Source organism: Arctopsyche grandis, chromosome 2, assembly GCF_051622035.1.
Source record: "Arctopsyche grandis isolate Sample6627 chromosome 2, ASM5162203v2, whole genome shotgun sequence".
Classification (NCBI taxonomy): domain Eukaryota; kingdom Metazoa; phylum Arthropoda; class Insecta; order Trichoptera; family Hydropsychidae; genus Arctopsyche; species Arctopsyche grandis.
Window position 1 is genome coordinate 12,206,373 of NC_135356.1, and position 20,249 is coordinate 12,226,621.

General features: G+C 33.7%; 1 protein-coding gene across 1 annotated transcript in view; it reads right to left on the reverse strand.

Moving 5' to 3' along the window:
• Positions 1 to 6,306: 6,306 nt before the first annotated feature.
• Positions 6,307 to 20,249, reverse strand: part of twz (BTB/POZ domain-containing protein twz) — an 80,801-nt gene continuing 66,858 nt past the window's right edge. Inside the window, exons 3-5 of the mRNA XM_077445914.1 lie at positions 19,866 to 20,078; positions 10,578 to 10,783; positions 6,307 to 7,438 (exon numbers count right to left, since the gene is read on the reverse strand). Coding sequence (XP_077302040.1) covers positions 7,017 to 7,438; positions 10,578 to 10,783; positions 19,866 to 20,078 — 841 coding nt within the window. The 3' untranslated portion in view covers positions 6,307 to 7,016. The remainder of the gene's footprint in view (positions 7,439 to 10,577; positions 10,784 to 19,865; positions 20,079 to 20,249) is intronic.

Here is a 20,249-nt window from a genome sequence, read left to right on the forward strand (position 1 = left end):
CCAAACTGGAAGGCGCGCCTCCCAGGGGAGGCGCGGACTATTGCCAGGGGAGGCGCCAACACTTTTTAATAAAAAAATAATTTTCATACCATAATATCTACAAATAAATAAAACTTCATATCGTAGCTTAACACTAAAAATTCAATGCATGAATGTTTATTTTTATTTTTCTTTCATTTTTATATATACATTTAATTCCTATAAAAAATTATCCGGAGAAGAAGATTTAAAAAATTGCGCCTTTGCAAACGCTCTGTTTTAGCTAAAGATGCCCATTTAATTGCATATGTTCGATATGTCGCGGATAATAATATATTAGAAGATATATTATTTTGCAAACACATTCTTGGGAAGACCACATCCATTGAAATTTTTAATATAATAGACAGTTTTGTTGAAGAAAACGACATAAAGTGAAATAATTGCGTTGTGAACGACATAAAATAATAAATGGACTGTGTACCGACGGAGCTCACTAAATGTCCGGACCCAAAGCAGGTCTTAAAGCATTGATCAAAAAGAAAGCACCACATGCTATCTGGACACACTGTATGATTCTCAGAGCAGCTCTATTGTCAAAAAATATGAGCGAGGAACTGAACAGCATTTTTACAAAAGTTATAAAAATTATAAACTACATTAAGAATAGTCCTTTGAGAGCAAAGCTTTTTGCAAAGCTGATATGGAAGCCAATTATACCTCACTTTTGTGTTATTGTGCTGGCTATCTCGTGCAAAAATGATTCTAAAGGGTGTTTGAACTCAAAGAAGAAAGAGCAACCTTTCTCGAAGAAAACCATCATGAAGAGGCACATTTAAAAAAAAAATTAAAGTTATGGAAATCAAATTTACAAAATAATGGGTTGGATAGGTTTTCACTTTCCAAAGATTTCTGGGCCACAGCCAATATTGAAGCAAGTAAAAATATTTTTACCGACCACTTGGATGTTTTAGTGCTGCATTTTTCCAATTATTTCAAAGACCTTGATTTCTCAAAGTTTTTGTGGATACAGAATCCATTTAACTACAATGAAGAAGACGAATTCGAGCTGACAACCATCGAAAAATAAAAATTGATAGAATTATCATGCGATAGCTCACTAAAACAAAAGTTTCAAAATGAAACCATAATTAAATTTTGGATGAATCTTAGTGGAGAATATGAATCTTTGTATTGCAAAGAAATGCAAGTGCTGCTACCGTTCGTAACGTCTTATTTATGCGAAACGGGCTTTTCGGCACTAGCTGCAATGAAAACCAAATATCGAGCCAGGTTAATAGTCGAAAAGGAGTTACGAGTGGCACTCTCCATATTGCCCCCAAGATTTGATAAACTTTGTGCCAATAAACAACAACATCCTTCGCATTCAATTTTGATGTGTTAGATGTAGTTTAATTAGTAATTTAATATAAAAATAAATATATGCACGTGTTCGTATAAATTTATGTTATAGCAAAACCTTTTTATTATTCTGTCTATTGTAGAGTTCAGTATTTTATTTTTAAATAAAGGTTTATTATTTAAAACGTGTCTATATTATTATATCTATTAACAAATAAAAGGTAGGGAGGCGCGGAAAAAAAAAATTTTTTTTAGGGAGGCGTAGTAGCATAAAGTTTGGAAACCGCTGCTATAATACATAAAAAGCACATTTTGTTTAATTCGGTTTCTTTATTTTTTAATACGATTTTTGAAAAGGACGAATTTCATTTGCAAAAGGGTTAATTTTCATTTGCAAAAGTACTAATTTAATTTGCAAAAGGATGAATTTCATTTGCAAAAAGGATGAATTTCATTTGCAAAAGGGTGAAATAGGCTTGCAAAAATATTATTAAAGAAATTATATATTAGTTGAACAGATGAGCGCTGGATGACAGTTTTACAAATATGTAAACATAATTCGTTATATATATGTATGTATGTATGTATGTTTCTAATTTACAAAAGCAATAGATATTAATTAGTAAAAATATACCTACATAGTAATATATTAAATTATTGATAAACGAAATGAGCCTTAATTACTATGAATTACTATAAACTATCATATAAAATTTTAATATGACGAAAATGTCTATATTTTTAATTCTTACGGCTAATTTTTGATATATGTACATACATACATATGTACCTAAACGCATCATAACATTATGGACTCGTTATTAAATAATTATTTAAAAAGCATAATTTTCAACAATAACCATAGAACTAGAGGTTGTGATCGAGAAATCTTGTCTCGAGATTTCTCGAGAATTCTCGAGAAATTTTGATTCTCGTTTCTCGAGAATATTTTATTGTAAAATTTCGAGATTCTCATTTCTCGAGAGTATTTTATTATGAAAATACGAGATTCTCGTATCTCGAGAAAATATGGGATCAACCGTGTGATTGGTGCTTATTTTTAATCTTACGAAAATCCAAAACGTGTAAAATTTGTAACTCTCAACATTAAATCAATTCTAGAATCGCCAGTATTTAGTATATTCATCAAATCATAGTATTAATAAAGTTTTTTGATTTACTTTTCATTGATGAATGGTGAAAATAAATATTAAATTGAAAATTTTCAAAATAACATATGCACATATGTATGTATGTACATGCATTCATACAACACATACATACATTGAAAAAATTATTTCCATGCTAATTATAACATTTGAAAATTACAAGGTTTATCTTAGTTTTGGACAAACCTCCTAAAACTTTTCCGATCGCTTTGAAACTTTGACATTTTTTTTGGAATAAAAAACTTATATTTTATCGGAGAGGTTTTGAAAAAACGATGAAAACCATTTCAGAATAATTTGAATTTAATAAAAGGATAAAGGGTATAAAATCATTTACGTCATTGCATTATTTTAAACCAAATTTGAGGGCCATGAATTTATGATACCGAAAAAACCCGTTGAAAAACCTTGCATATGTATTTATAACATGTCATGTAAAACAATCAAGAAAAAAAGTAGTTCGAGAAACAGTTGTTAAAAGTCCTTTTGAGAACTCTTTTATCAAAACGACTTGCAGAGCATCTGTAGCCTGTATTATTTATCTTTAGGCAATAAAACTGCCACTCATAGTAAAAAAAAAACGTTTTGAATGAGTTCGTTCATTCGGTCCAAATATTTGAAAATATATAATTTCTTGTAGGTCTTTGTAATATTTTATACGTATAAAATATTATTAAAGAAATTATACATTAGATTAACAGATGAGCGCTGGATGACAGTTATAGATGTAAACATAATTCGTTATACATATGTATGTATGTTTCGAATTTACAAAAGCAAAAGATATTAATTAGTAAAAATATACCTTATTAAATTATTGATAAACGAAATGAGCCTTAATTACTATAAACTATCATATAGATTTTAATGTGACTATAATAACACTGAGCAACAAAAGCGAAAGCATTTAAATTGCAATTACCGCTCGAGTTAGAACATTTAGATAAAAATAAAAAATATCGAAATAGAAAACCAATCCTTATAAACGAGGTGAAATAAAAAAATTGCCAAATAAATGCAAAATAGCACGGAGAAAAAATCCGTAAAAATAATATATTTTTAACTTTTAAAATTCGGTAGACAATTAATTATAAGTATTTTAAAGCAATGCAATATCACAATCAATAGGAAAAACATCTGACTATTGATTCCAATACTCACTTTGAGCACAGCAATACTAGGTTTTGAGTTAAAGATGTATTTCATCATTGAAAAAAAATATAATCTTGAAAACTTTGAGAATCGCTACTTCAAAAATATTTTGTAATTATGTATAACTAATACAGTGTTGAGAAAATTGAGAATAGAGTGTGAATTTATCCAATTGATAAAACTGAAATATAACATTTAAAAGAAAAAAAAGTGTGTCCATTTGAAAACAAACTAAAAGCACTGCGCGAAAGATTCAATCGATCATTTTTCTTTTATATTATTTTGGAGAATATGTAGGTACATATGATTTGTCATCTTACAATTATTTTTTGTGAAAAGGTGCTACACATGTATTTATAAAAGTACGTTTAATATAAAATTCCAGCAAATGTAATATAATAAAGCGAAAAAAATTAATAGTATCATTCGTGTTGTTACGAAAAATTGGTAAAACTGAAACGAAAAATATAGCGGTATAAAGCATATGTATGTAGGTAGAATATTTGTCAGTGCATCGGAAATTCCTATAACGGAGACGGTCGCGGTCGTTCCTTGCAAAACGCAGAGTTTACGTAAGCTTGGCGACCACTTCACCAGCGGGCCGAGTCGGCGGTCACCCAGTCGCCGTCGCCCAGTCGACGATCGCCCAATTGACGCAGGGCCCAATTGACGCAGTGCCCACCAGTCTCGTCGTCCAGTTGACGCAGTGGCGAGTAACACTGGTCGACCGATCGTCCTGGGCGCCCAATTGACCGTGTAAAATTTTTTTTTTTAATTTCTCAAAAAGGCATTTACATATGTATGTATGTGTGTTTAACATGTATCAAATATATGTAAGATCGTTTATTATAAATAACGTGACAAAAAAGATAAATGAAATCGATTTTTTTTATAGTAAAAAAATTACTGGTAAACTGGTATTTAGACAAAAAAAAAAGATTAATTAAAAACGGTAAATAAAAATGACGGTAAATTTGGGCTCCCTAGTATACATATATGTTTGTATGTACATATGTATGCAGTATGTACACGTGTATGTTTTATTTAAAACGCTTTTAAAGCACATTCTGAAAAATGTATTTTAAAAATATGTAAAAATTTCATATCGTAACAAAATTATGCAATTCGTCCCGTTTACGAAGGCCTATCCCCACCCTTTGGGAAAGATGCGCAAAAGCGATTCTCAGTAGACGATTCCAGTGTGCGCACCTTTTCCGCGAAGTGGGGCGAGTATTTGTAATTGTGACGAGCTTTATATGACCTTAATGCAAACATTACATTGAAAAAACTATATACATACATCACAGGAAACGATATTTCAATTATATAATATATGCAGAAAAGCTACACAAAGAGATCAAAATACATATATATATATATATATATATATATATATATATATATATATATATATATATATATATATATATATATATATAAATATATATATATATATATATACAAATACAGTATTTGTATTTGCACGTGCAACTACACCCGATTTCGGTTTGGGGAACATCCACTGTTTAGGGTCACAGCGGGAAGCCAAGGCCACGTGACGTCCCATACTACTCAGTGTCAATGTATCTAGTATATACCCAACAATGTAATACGTATTTAAAGCCTGCCCAGTAGATTGAGCAAAATACGCTTTCGTAAGATAAAAACACCGTACTTCAAATTTCATGAGTAGAGGTAGGACCGGAAGCGTGCCGTTCTTTGTTTATTGTTCGCCATGCATTGTTCATTTTTATTATGAACCTTTTTTTGCACTTTAGCTTTGTAGTTTGCTCTATTACCTGGAAAATAGACCCAAAATGCCCTGTATCCTGGAAAAGCAAGCTTCCGGTCCTACCTCTAGTCGTGAGCTAGCAGTGCAAACTACCTGTGTAGAGAATAAAACAGCGGTGGCGAATCTATGGCACGTGTGCCAAACGCGATGCACAGAAATATACACAGAACTTCGTCACTAAATGAAGAATAAGAAATGAGAACTTGGAACACCGTTCCAGAAGTCTTTAAATTATCGCCAATGCCGATATTATCAATTTTATCTTTTACGTATGCTTATTAGCAGTGGCGGCTCATGTCTGGAGCTGTGGCGAAAAATTACGAAAAAATCGCATTGCTATACATATAATCAAAATATCAAGTGATTAAATATTTAACATAACTCATTATTAATCAGTATGTCAAATATATAAATGCAAGTTGTAAAAATTTGGAGCAGCACCGCAGCTTCTATGCATGAGCCGCGTTGCTTATACTAGTCATTTTCTTTAACGATTTTTATAAAATCCAGTTTGAGAAATATGTACATTGATGAATCTGGTACGAAATATGAAGCTGATATCGTCTGTATTAAAGTAGATGTTTTGATTTAATTTTTCATTGAATTTTGATGTAAGTCAAAAAATGAATAATGATTATGGTCACAAAATAGAGATTTTTAAACGGCTTAAAATTTTCGAAAAAATCGATTTTCTCAAAACAAGGATTTTTGACTTGAAGCTTTCTGCCAGTATACCGACGATATAAAGCATTTGGCTTCAAATCAACAGCATCAAAGATTTCATCAAAAAATATTTGTTGTGTATATAATTTCTATGTACTCGTACTTTATTTTATTTTATTCTAATTTTTTAAGATTTTATTAAAATTTTGAGTTACAGATTATTTAAAAAAAATCTTTTAATATACAAATTTTCATGTGAATAATTTTGTTTCAACTATTTCAACAAAATTTTGAAGGCTTCTTTTTTATTCATTAAATATTTCTTACCACACCTGACGCTCAGTAAAATACATAAATATTTGTAAATTTTGGCACGCAAACGTAAAAAGGTTCGCCACTACTGTATTAAATAATTTAATAATATATATAACAATCTGATAGAAGAATAGAAAAAAGCAAAAAGTGGTTCCCTTAAAAAATTCGTCTGCTGAGTTCACGCTTCTGGAATTTTATTCATGACGTCTATAGTGGTCATCCACGGGAAAAAGATTAAGCAATATGCACTAGTAATCCAGAAAAATGTACGGTTAAATTTTGTACGTGGTGCAATTTAAATTATAAAAAACAATGACATTCAAATAAAATAATTAGCACATTTCAATATTGATCTTTGGCTATTAAAGGTGTCGAGTACCACTGAGTTGAAATATAAATATGTAAGTAATAGAAAAATGCACGCGACTCCTTTTTAAACTCGAAATTTAGACCGCTGGTAGAGAAACAATTTATATAACAAAGGTCAATAGAATATAACAAATTTTGGGTGTGTGTGACATATGTAGTATGAAGATCAAGGAGCGTACGTGTATTTACAATTACAAAATCCACTCTCCATGCCGTCAAATGGATGCGGCGGCTGATTTGACAAACAGATACTCGCAGAAATGTTGACCTTCCAATCCTCCACCATTGGACGTGGCCAGGGTGAAGCCAGCATTCAGCAGCCTGGCCACGGCCTGCAGAGAATTCAACTTGCAGTATCCGTTCAGTGGGAACCTGATGACGTGCTTGGAGTCACTCTGGAGATTCCAGGCGACGCCTGATCGGATGTCCATCACTGCCTGGTTGGTCTCCGGAAACAGCTCACTCAGCAGTACCCTGTCTCCGGACAGCATGATGCGTTCTCCCAAGTCAGGACTCACGTGCAAAGAGACACATTCGTGCTTTCGGATCCGCTCATGTTGTACCTGATGTTCGTTTAGCACACTGTTGCCGCTCTTGGATCTGCGCTCCTTCATCATCTCCAACTGATGCACCATGGCTACGGTGAAAAAATTTCATTAGTATACACTATACAACAATGTTAAATCACGTAGTGTTTAAATTTTAAGATTGTATGTATTCAGGATTCAAATCTTTTGGGGGGGGGGGGGGAGACGCGGTAAGGTGTTCAATGACTCATTTGTGATATTTTACATCAAAATATTTTTATTTTTAACTCTGACTGCTACGATGTTTTTAAAAATCTTGGCGAGAAATGCTAACATCAAAAATGCCACTTTGCTCGAAGAAAAAGATAATTTTCGATCAATGCGTTTTGCCAGTGATGGCGTATGGATGTGAAACTTGGACATTGAACGCTAAGATCCAATGCACTCAAAGACGTATGCAACGCTGTATGCTCGGCATAACGAGGAATGACAGGAAGCGAAACACTTGGGTGAGAAGTATGACGAGGGTAGTGGACATAGTGGATAGAGTACAGAGATTGAAATGGCAATGGGCAGGTCACGTGGCTAAAAGAATGGACAAAAGGTGGACAAAATAAGTGCTAGAATGATACCAGAGAGAATGCAAAAGGGTTAAAGGAAGACCGCAGGGAAGATGGGTAGACGAAATTAAGAAAATGTGTGGGATGAGATGCAAAAGAGACGAGTGGAAGCGTGTTGGAGAGGCCTTCATCTAACAGTGGATGGTGAGCGACTGTAGATGATGATGATGATATACATAGGTGTAATCAGCGAAATGTTATAGTAATAGAAGTGCCTTTAGGCGTCATATTGTTGTCAAGTGACGATTGTCCACGGACAATCCCAAATAATTTTAACATCAGTCGTATTTGATGTTTGGTGCTCGACGTATGTCCGATAAAAAGTTCTCTGTTTGTTTATATTATTCGCAAGATGGGCAAGCATCGGTAAAAATTGCACAATGCATTCAAAAACACACAATAAACAACATAGGATACATTTTTATAATTAAATTGATCCGATTGTATTCCGTGCGTTGTAGCGTACTTATAGAGACGTACCGTGTAATATTGATAGCAATTATTTATTCAAGGGCGCTTCTATTATTATTACATTTCTCTGGGTGTAATACATTTAAAGCGAGTATTCTCTCTATTCAAAGGGTTAAAATAAAGATAGATACCCAAGGAAGCCACCCATAATACCCAGAAGATACCATCGATACAAGTGAGTTTATTGTGGGAAACAAAATTGCGTTTTTCTTTAAATAAAGTACATGGTAGCAATAATAATTTGCAATTGTTTTGGAAATAATAAAGGGAGAGTTATAAATTGTATGTATCGTAGGTATATTGACGGTAACGTCACCGTGGAAGTATTTCTATGTTGAAATTAATATGAAATGTGCCTGAAAACACGCTTGAGGCACGGTTGTCTACACAGGGCAGGCAAACAGTTGTACGAGAGCGGAGAACGGCCCCTCATATTTGTACGGGGACCCCCCAGGGCTAAAATGAGATTGCGAAAAATGACTCCGGGCCACTAGCGCCCATTCAAACTAGCCAAAATCTAAAAATATATACATTCATACATATAACAAACCCATTATAAAAAAACATTAACCTACCAACTATAAAAGAGTGTTGGCCAAGATCGATCAAGACAAAACCATATACATACATATATACATATGTATATATGCACATATGTATATTCGTAAAAATTATGTTGTTTTTTATATTTGATTAACATGTTGAGGTTTGTTTTGTCGAGTATTCGGCACAATACCGATATGTTTGTTTAAAAACTGCGAGCATGAATACGGCTAAATTTGAAGTGTACGCCAATTTTTTTTAATTTATATTAGGTCAAAAAAATCGGATATTTTAAATTTAAATACAGATGGTTACAGAGACGATGCTCTAAAGAAAAATAGTATTTATGAATGGATTTATGGTTTTAATGAGATTTGAGAGAACATCAAAGACGATAGTCGAGTGAGAAGGTCGGATCCAGTTTCTAAAGTAAATATCATATTGAAATTATTGCGAAAAGTAATAATTGAATAGCAGTGCAAATGATAGATCAGGTTTAGGGGATTCTAAAACATTGCGAATGTCGAATATGAAAAAAATAATTGAGAAAATGAAAAGTGATGAATCACTGGATGAATCAAGTATCATATCATCTGAAAGATTCCACTTCAATTTTCTAAATACATCGTGTGCATATCAAATAAATATGTATGTAGGATTTGGTTTCGTGTGGTTAACCAGCGTGCATAGTGCAGAGCGTGTACGGCCAGAGTGTTGGGGGACAATCTGATTGTGTATAGGGCGCTTGCCCCTTGGCAGGTTTGGTATAAATATGTATAATAAACGCCGTTTGCGAAATTTAGATTTCTTCACATCCTGATACTAAATGTATACATGTATACATGTATATAAATATATTTAATGAGGTTTGGATTTCATATTCCATGTTTTTAAAATTGTAACTACAGATCAGCATTGGAAGGAAACATTCCATTAGTGTTTAAAGCAAGAGAGAAAAAGCATGGTTATTTTAAATAAATTGACAATAGTGAAACATTTTTTGTGCGAAAAGCATGCACGATAATATGTCTCAAACGAACGGATGGTCTGGCCGTTTAAAAATATGTATGATATTTTTGAACAAAAGATTGACAAGTATTAAAGACATTACAATATAATTTATATTTATAAAAACAGTAACATTGTGATAGCTGTAAAACACGATAGTTATATGTATGTATGTAAATGTGTAAAAATACAATTGCGACAAATTTTAATGAATAAGTAGCATTTTCATATCGAAATAGTCAAACAAAAATCGCTCTTCATTATAAGATTTATATAAAAAATGTTACAAAATAAACACAATGTCATATATAAAATGTTCACACATACATATATACGCATTATTCGCGCGAAAAATAATACTTTTGCATTAATTAGAATGAAATTTGAAAGTGTACGTACATATAGTGTATCATCTCACAAAGGCGTATAGTCTTAAAAAAATTCTATTGGGTGGGTTTTAATGTATGTATAAGAAAAAAAATACTTACATATTGTGAACAATAAATGTTTTATACATGTTTTTATTATAAGCAAACCGAGATATAAAATACGCCTTCATGAGATGAACATAGTGTACATCGCATACGTATATGTATGTGTAACTTACGAGATATTTCGAAATAGCGCGCCTCCTCCAACAGCAGATCTATATCGCCGAAATTTTCAGGAATGAGTAGTTTGGAGTTGCGCATGAAGTTCAAGATGTGCCTGAACATTCGACCATCCCTGTCAATGAAGTAGTGCTGCTTCAGAGAGTCGAGCACTATCGGGATTACACCGTTGAACAGTTTCGCCAGCTTCGAGTCTGAATATCTGTAAAAACCAAAACGCAATCGTAATGATAAACAACAGTTTCACGTACTATTCGAGTCGGGATGACATCCCACTGCTGCCACCAGCTCGCGGTTCAAATTGGTGGCGGCACTGGGATTTTTTAATATGTACATAAAGAGATTAAAAATATTCATTAAAAATAAGTACTCGCAGCGCAATAAAATTTAACATTTATAATAAAATATAAATACAAATGCACACAGTTTAAATACAAAAAAAAATATCCCTACTACAAACAGCCGTGAAACAAAATATGGTTCATGTCTATGATTTATTTTCACATATGTATATGATTTTTTTCAAAAGAATATGTAAATACACATACATATGTATGTACATACGTATACAGACCATATCATATGGGGGCAGACGGGGTAGCTCTCATGGGCTTTACAATTTTAGTGGCTTCAATTATAAACTGTCAGAAAAATACATTTCACGTGGAAAGTCCTATTTTTTGTCTAGCGGTGTGTTAATTATATTATAGAATATTACATCGTTTCGAAAGTAAGCTTTACAATTTTAGTGGCTTCAATTATAAACTGTCAGAAAAATACATTTCACGTAGGACATCCTATTTTTTAATCCTATTTTTTGTCTAGCGTTGTGTTAATTATATTATACAATATTACATCGTTTCGAAAGTAAGCAGCAAAAAAGCTTTTGTGGTATAAACTGTCAGAAAAATACATTTCATGTCCAATTTTTTAATCCTATTTTTTGTGTAGCGTTAAGTGTTAATATACATATATTATACAATATTAGTTTAGAAATTAAGCAGCAACAAAGCTTTTGTGGTATAATTTTACTATGAAAATAAATTAAACTTTTTTATTTTTATTTTTTTTTAAAGTTTTTTTTTTAAATTGTTTTGAATTTTTCAAAGGGGGAAGCTTTCAAAATATCAGTTGCCCTGGGTTTCCCATTTTTTCTAAGAGGACCTGCACATATAAATGTAACTCAGGCTTTCCCAAACTTTTTAATAAATGTATGCGCCGCAGGTGATTATATTGTTACGTACGCCGCGGATTAAGCGAATAGAATCCCAGAGACTATGTGACCGTTCAAGGGTTATCTGTTATCGGATTAACTATGTAAGTGCTTGCACTTACTTCCAAAGATTATATCTGGACTCTAAGTGCATTTAGGCTAAACAATGACCGTTATTAGTTATTTCTCAGAATCGGTACGGGGAGACCCAATGTCGTGGAAATACATATCCGAATACGTGACTATACAACAGGTAAACAGATTAGGCGTCCTGAGAGATCTACCCTTTATAAGGCGGTACGTAGGCGATATCATGTAATTCTGGACGGAGCAGTGACGGTGCGTATATCTCCTGAATCATCAATAAATGCTGTGAAACGACTGTTGGCCTTTTTCTTGGATCCTCCACCCACCCCTACGCAACAATATCTAAACTCAAATTAAATCTTTTCGTCAAAAGTTGCAATTTTGTCATTTGTTTTTAAGTTTATAACATACTAGTTGTTTTAAGCGGCTTCGCTCAGTATTTGTAATATAAACAGCTTAAACATGGCGAATCTAATAGTATTTTTTTTATTATTAAATTTATTTGAATCGAAAAAATATATATATCTAATCGTCGTCATAGATATTTGTTTTCGATGTTACCAACCAACATTACAAACATACTTACAAAGTCTTTCGAAATTCCATATTAGATTCATAATTCATTGCGGAACACTTGCATACTTTATACGTGGAACGCTATTGTTTACAGAACATGTTTGGGAAAGCTGTTTGTTTTAACTTCTCAGCATATTAAATAAGAGGAACGTTACATAGTATTTCCAAAATTCTAATCTGTCTAATGTGATGAAAATAAAAAAATATCATTCAATTTAATAAACCGGAAGTGGGATTTTTTGCTCTAAGCAAAGTCAAAAATTTTGTGACCATACGATTTTTTCCATACCAATGAACGTATCAAGTTGAAATTTTATATTTGTATTAAAAATATACAAAGCTGGAGTTGATAAGGTTTTGGCTAGAATTCGTGAACCGGAAGTAGTAATTGTTTTTAAAAACAATATTTCATTATTTTATTTTGACCTTTTGTCTTCTTGATAAGTTTATAATATTTATAGTGATGTTAAGTAATAAATAAATTTTGAACAAAATTTGACAACCGAAGGTAGAACTTTTGACTTGCGTAAGTTTCTCTACATTTGCATTCAATTTTTATCGGAAATGCTCTTATAGCCGGTATGTGTGAACGTGTTTGTATGTTTCATTATCGAAGTTTGTTTTTTATACTTCTTATATTTTTCAAATACATACACAGATAAAGTCGAGAGTTGGTGGCATCCAATTTTTTTTAATTAACTTCCCATCCCGATAAAATGAGATAAGAATCAGGGCTGCCCTCCAGTGACTATAAAACCATGCGAAGACAAAGTTCTCAAATATAATATTATAGAATTATAGTAGTTTCTGGTGTTTATATTTATGTACATATGTAGTATTTACACACGGTTACAGGAAACAGTAGTCGTCAACCGTTATGGAAGGAGTGTGTACGATCCGGATTAAACGAGATCCCAACGCGCCGGTTCGGAACATCGCGTGTGTCGATTCGAATCGATTTATGGTCATTGTTGGTCTCTGTACGAGTACCAATTCGAGTACCCCGAGTGCACGGAACACGTTAGCTGGATATCTATCTATTCCTGTATCATAATCGCGATCGCCACCAGAGATTTACAGCGAGCTGTGCTTAAACGAGGAGGCTGTGCCGTACGACCGCAAACCTTATCCGGGATCTTTTCTGTTGACTCGACGATTAATCGGACGTTGAGGTGTGTTAACCGTTCTCGGATACTTCTCGGATTTCCGTACACGCTTACTCCGTCACAATGATGATTGTTCGTAGAGACGTCACAACGATAATGCGAAGTTTATTATAACGGTGTTCACTTTTATTGATATTGGTGGTATTGCGTGTATCGTATCGTTGGGTCAATGTTGTCATAATATGACGTTTCCAAAAAAATTCATATGCCATACAGTGGAGTCACCCCAATTTTGGAACAACGGGTTTCCAAAATAAAATTATTTTGAAAAAAAAAAATATATATACATTTTTTTTCGTCCAATTTTTTTGTACAATTTTTGACAAAAATTATATGAATTTTTAGATTAAATAACGGGTTTCCGGAAACTTTTGATTTTTAACAACGGGTTTCCGGAAACCCATGGAAACCATTAGGGTGACACCATTGTGCCCATGCATACTTTCGTTAGTACGCGTGCACTCGCTACTTCTTACGACGTCACGTCGTCCGTGGATATTTCCAAATTGGCCAAGGAAAACCGGTTTTGCTTGATGCGTTGCGGTGATATGTATGTCCTGCTGAATAATATAAATAGATTTTGTCGGCTACTGGTGCTACGCAGAGTGGCATTTGGCCTAAAAAGCTAGCCAAAAATCAAAAAATTTTACTTTCACAAATTGAGTTTATATGTTGGGGTCCCAAATCAGGTAGATAAATATTTTATTATACATCAATTAATCAAGCACACTCGTCTAACAGATTGCTCCAAAGCGACGAGTGTGCTAAAAAGATTAAGAAAGGAAAAAAAGTACATGAAATACAAGTAAAAATACATAAATAGAAGAAAAGAAAAATAAATAAACATGACGTAAAAATTCTTAACTGATCAAACTAACTCAACAGTTCTAATTGGTCGCGACCTCCGTAACCTAGGAAGTGGTGCAGAAAATGACGAGAGATGTGACAAATGTCAATGGCACCATCCAGTGAATTTAAGAAACGGAAACCACGAGGAATGGGAGAATTGCTATAAGCCACAGTTCTAGCCAGAGGAGTGTGAAAAACGGAACGATGGCGGGTCCATATCAAACTCTCCGGAGCATGAAGACCCAACTCAGCCAGTATAGCCGGACAGAAGGTAGCAGGACGTTACACTGCGGAGTCCTATTTCAAGGTGAAAGGGTATGTTTATCGACCTTGAACTATCCCCGTGTCAATTAATACGAGGGGTTATCCTTTATGACCAACTTGTCCGGTCGTGAATGCCCTATATTAGATAGATCTGTTTTGATATAAACTTTCTGCTTTTTACGAGCCCCTACGATGTTTACCTTCGCTCGTTCGTCTGACAACATTTGGATTTGATATCCTACATTCTTCCGATCGTTTTGATCTACTTTGCCATTTTTCGCGATTTGGTCAACAATATATGTACATATGTATATTCAAAACAAATCCGCCAGTACGATGGTGAAAAATAATCGTAATAGACAATTTTAAAAAATGCTATAATTTTGACCATCTTGACGTCTAATGGTAAGTTGCCGTATTTATTTGCCTGTCCGCCACTCTTTCACTTTGACAGATTTTAATTGCAACAATTTCAACATTAGTTTGGCTTCTCGTGTCAGTGTGAATCGGGTGCTTTTGGCGAGATGCGATCTCGATTCGGCCAGAAAGATCTGGGCGGCTCTTTAATGAAGTATTTAACCAGGGGGAGGTGTTATCGGCCGATCTGGCTACCGGCAGACACCCACTTCCTCGATCGGACCAACTAACGGCCGACAAATAGACGCTCGATTACGAGTGTGTATGGCGGCCTCAATCACTATCGGTCACATCAAACTTACTTACATGTAGGTATTCACAATGTATTGTACAGATGAGACGAAGTTTTATTATATTTCATTTTTACCATAGTGCCGTTAGTCTAATATATAATTTCGAAAGAGACTTTGTATGTATGTACTATGTAAAATTCGTTGGGACCTTTGTAAACAAGTCAACTGATCCATGGCCAGTGACGGACTGGCCATACAAACGACATTGTCTAATGGCAAGTGGGCCCCGCTATCTATTAGAAAATATGGGCCCTCAGTAAAATTAAATAACTTTTTAACTATTTCAATTTATGTGTATCTATAAAAAAATTACAGGATATAGCACTTTGAGTATTTCAACAAAACAAATTTCTTTCGATATACACAAATAACTAATACCTGCTTTTACAGCCTAACGATCGGTTAACTTTTTTTATAAGGGTCGAAATGTAAGTTTTCAACATTTGCGTGGGTCCTTTTGCGCGGGCCCATTTCCAAACTCAAGATTATGCATATATCCTATCAAAATTGTTTTATGATTTTTATGCGTGATTTTTAGCGTGATGGAAAGAAGAAAATTTTCTTATATGGGGGGGGGAGGGAGACAACTTTTTTAACTCTGGGTGAGCCCCCTTTGACTCTTGGCAAGCACTGATTTCAATCCAAGTCCGCCACTGTCCATGACGACATGAGGACGAGCCTTCGCCTCTGGGGCGCAGGCGAAGGTATACATATAATTTCGAAAGAGACTTAGTATATACATAAGTTTGCTTGTTCGTGACAGTCAAATTAATAAAAATAATTATTGTACATAAAAAAAAAGTTTTTTAAAAACATACGCCTTGTATAATTTGTATATAAAATTATTATTTTGAATAAAAACACCAATATTTTTTTTTTACTACCGCCATCAATGTATAAAATTAATGAATACCAACTGTCAAATAGAATGTCGGCGGACAAATTACAAACGCGTCTTACACGATATATTTGTACCATAGTAATGGCGGAGGCTCCATTTACTTATATTGATAACCAAAATGAGCAATATGGCAAAGTATGAAAACGATCGGATAAGAGGCAAACTTTTTCCTGAATTTTAATCGTAAGTGAAACGTTAAGGAGGTATGTAAAAAAACAAATGAATATTCAAATAAATTTATATAAAATAAAGCTATTCAAATAAATTTAATAAAATGTTTACTATAAGATTAGTCATGTTTAAGCGGTTTAAATTACAAATACCGAGCGAAGCCGGGTAAAACCACTAGTCTAATATATAATTTCGAAAGAGACTTTGTATGAATGTAAGTAACATTGGTTGGGAACTTCGTAAAAAAGTCAAAATTTCTATGACGATGAGTCGATTTTTTTTTTCGATTCAAATAAATTTGATAAAAAAACGAATAAATATTTACTATTAGATTCACCATGTTTAAGCTGTTTATATTACAAATACTGAGCGAAGCCGGGTAAAACAACTGGTATTATATAACACAAACTGTAACAACAGGTTGTACCAAATCGTACGTAATATATACATTGATGACAAAAAGGGTAAGTAACCAATTTGTGAGGAACCATTTCAACAATCAAATAAAATAAATTGGTCAATTCTGATTAGGAAATGATTGACGAATTAAATAATTATGAAAACATTTAAGTTTCAAGCATATTTCTTTAGAAGGCGGCTTTTGAACTCTGCCTAAGGGCAGCATATACATATGTACATGTAGTCTCAGAGCGTCACTGATCGAGCAACATAAACTAACCAGTGAGCTTATATTGCTGGCAATGTTACCATTTTTCGGTTCAACAAGTTTAGTTTTGATTGAAAAAGTTTTGACTGGTTGAAACAAAGTTTTAAACATCTATAGAGAGAGAGTCGCGGCACCATTGTACGGCGACATAGCAAAGCCTCGAGGTAGTAGTGTTTGACGCGTGGTTGTTATGCAAATGCGGGAATATAGTCCCGTTCGTTTCGTCGGCATTTTCCACACGGGGGTTAATCCAGGTGAGGCAAGGGGTTGGTTGGTTCATTATTTGCGCGTTCAAGTTAAACAGGTGGACCGTAACGTTATTAACTGGGCGGCAAAATTAAATACGGCCTCACTTTTAAATTCCCGCTTTTCCTCCTCGCTCTCTCCCTTTCTCTCTCGGTCTGCTCAAACAACGGACTCGCAAATGACGAAAGTTTCATGACTAGCCGGAAGGTTTATTAAATTATAGAAAGTGGTCCAGACGAAGAGCGGGCCTCGTTCAAACAATATGCGCTGTTTAACATTTTAATGTGGTGCCGATCCTTATACATACATGTGTATGTATAATACATTGTACATATGTGAAGGGCATTCAAAGAGTTCCCTGAATGTGGTTATTATTTGTAAACAGTTTGCTATATTTACACAATTGCCTTGTTTCATAGGGTATTCACAATGCTACTGCACGATTTTCACGATGCACACTTCACCATGTCAAACTTTACTATTTATTTGCCGTTTATCCCGATGAAGGTTATTATCTCAAGTAGTTTCAAGAGCGGCAAGAATGGAAACAGGAATGGGGGAGTAGGTCGAAAATTTTGTTAGATAAAACCAGCAAACTCTTATAAGTGCCGGGCCACACCGTGACTTGGTTGAGGGTGACCAGACCAAGTGTATGCAGTTGGATGGAGCGTACCCGTCAAATTCTTTCCATACATTTTTTCTGGTCACGCAAATAGTCGGCCGATAAAGCCTTCCGATGTGGCCCGGGTCTAAAAGAGTTGATTGAGATTTTATAATCACCCATGTGTTGTCAGAAATGATAAAAACACACTTAGTCATTGAGAAGATTAATTAAAAATTTCAAAATTTAGTCGGGATTTAAATCCATGACCTCTCAGCTGGTAAGCTAGTGAACTCTGTTATGGCTAAATAAGTGAAAATCAAGGTTATGATTATTGATTTGGCTAAATTTATATTGAAATTTAACATTCAATTTAATCCTGAGCTAAATTGAGTTGGAATAAACTTGATATTATCACAGTTTTATATAAAGACATTGCACCGAAGAAAGCAACGAACGGACTAAGCATTTTGATGAGGATCAAGAGAACATCAAAGACGATAGTCTATATATGTACATATGTATGTAGATAGACGATATGTTTCTGCTGAAAACATCCAGAGCCGAATTAAGGCGCAGGCACACTGACACCCGTGATTTTTTAGATGTATACGTAAAAAATTCTAGCACGAATAGCAAACTAGTGAGAACAGTTATAAACAATGCAACTGATTTAGCTTAGCCTTTTTAAAAGGATAAGCTAAATCTTAGCGAGATAAAATATTTTGTAGCTCAGTTATAAGCGGTGGGGGTGGGCGTTTAGAGGATGTAAAAGTGTTTTAAATTGAATGAAAAATTTAATTATTTTTTCATATTTTCCGAGAAAATTTTAAAGACTCCTCTATGAATAAATACGACAAAATCAAGGACATATCAATGCTACAAAAATTGTTATTTGAAAAGTTTATTTTTCTTTGGAAAATTTTAACCTGACTTTGTTACACATAATATGTATTATATGGTTCCGTTCACAAGCTCACAGATATGAATGTTCAGTTTATATAACATATATGTATATATATTTTATTACATACATAATATATTATATTATGGATGTATGTAGGTATAATAAATGAGGAAAAAACTCTGTATATTATGTATGTACAATACATAACAGTTGAAAAAAAACGAAATCAAAAATTGCACGGAGAGGATACAAAATACAAGACTATCGCTGATAAAACACAAATCATTAGCAACGATAGTCTCGCATTTTTATAGAATATCAGTATGTATGCACACGATTTTACGTCATGGTATGCATTTTCTAGGGAATTCATATATAATTGTAGACAAATTTCATGAAGATTGATAATATGGACTAGTAAACGATTACAATAAGAATACGTAATTATAATTTATGTATGTGTTTGTACGAACTACATTATAATACTCTGCATTTCATTTGGGGATTCCTAAAAATGTTTCAAAATATACAATGTTTTAAAGCGATCGGAACAATGTAGGAAATATTGTGAGACCGATAGGAGATAGGATAAGAGATAAGTGAAATATAGTAAAACCTTGTAAAAACGTAAGAGAAAGCTCGTGTACAGTATTTCTATCATGAATTAACTCAAAAATATATTTGTTTTAAAACACATAAACAATTATGTGAAATCAATACATAATGCACATAAAAATAACACATAATAAAATCGCAACATGTCGCAAGCAACGCGTATTAGGGCATACTAAATGCAGAATATAAAGTTTAATGACATTAAAATGTATTTTGGTGCGCTTTGCGAATAAATGTATTTTATTGAAGTGTATGTATATTCTAATGTCAAAAGTGCACAAGTCACACAAAATCGTATAAAAAGCACTCACTTGGTAAGGGTTTCCAATGACGATGTGTAAATGGTTCCTCCGACGTCGATGTGGACCGGTGCGGAGTACCTCAGGGATGCTGCGACCATTGGTATACCAACGATGGACTTTTGGTTGATGCCCAAGGGTATCAAACCTGGTGGTGTAGGACTTGATGATTTCGACATCGTAGTCGTCGGAGAAGTCGCCGGGGATGCGTTCGGCGAGATCATCCTACACAAATCAAAAATCAACAATTCATGACAGTATTCATTTTAAAAGCTCAAGTAGGTGGAGCAATTTTTCATACTAAATCATGAGAAATTAATAGTATTTTACGAAAATTGAGTTATTATATCGTGAGTTGGGTTTTAATCTAATCTATAATTTGGAAAGAGACTTTGT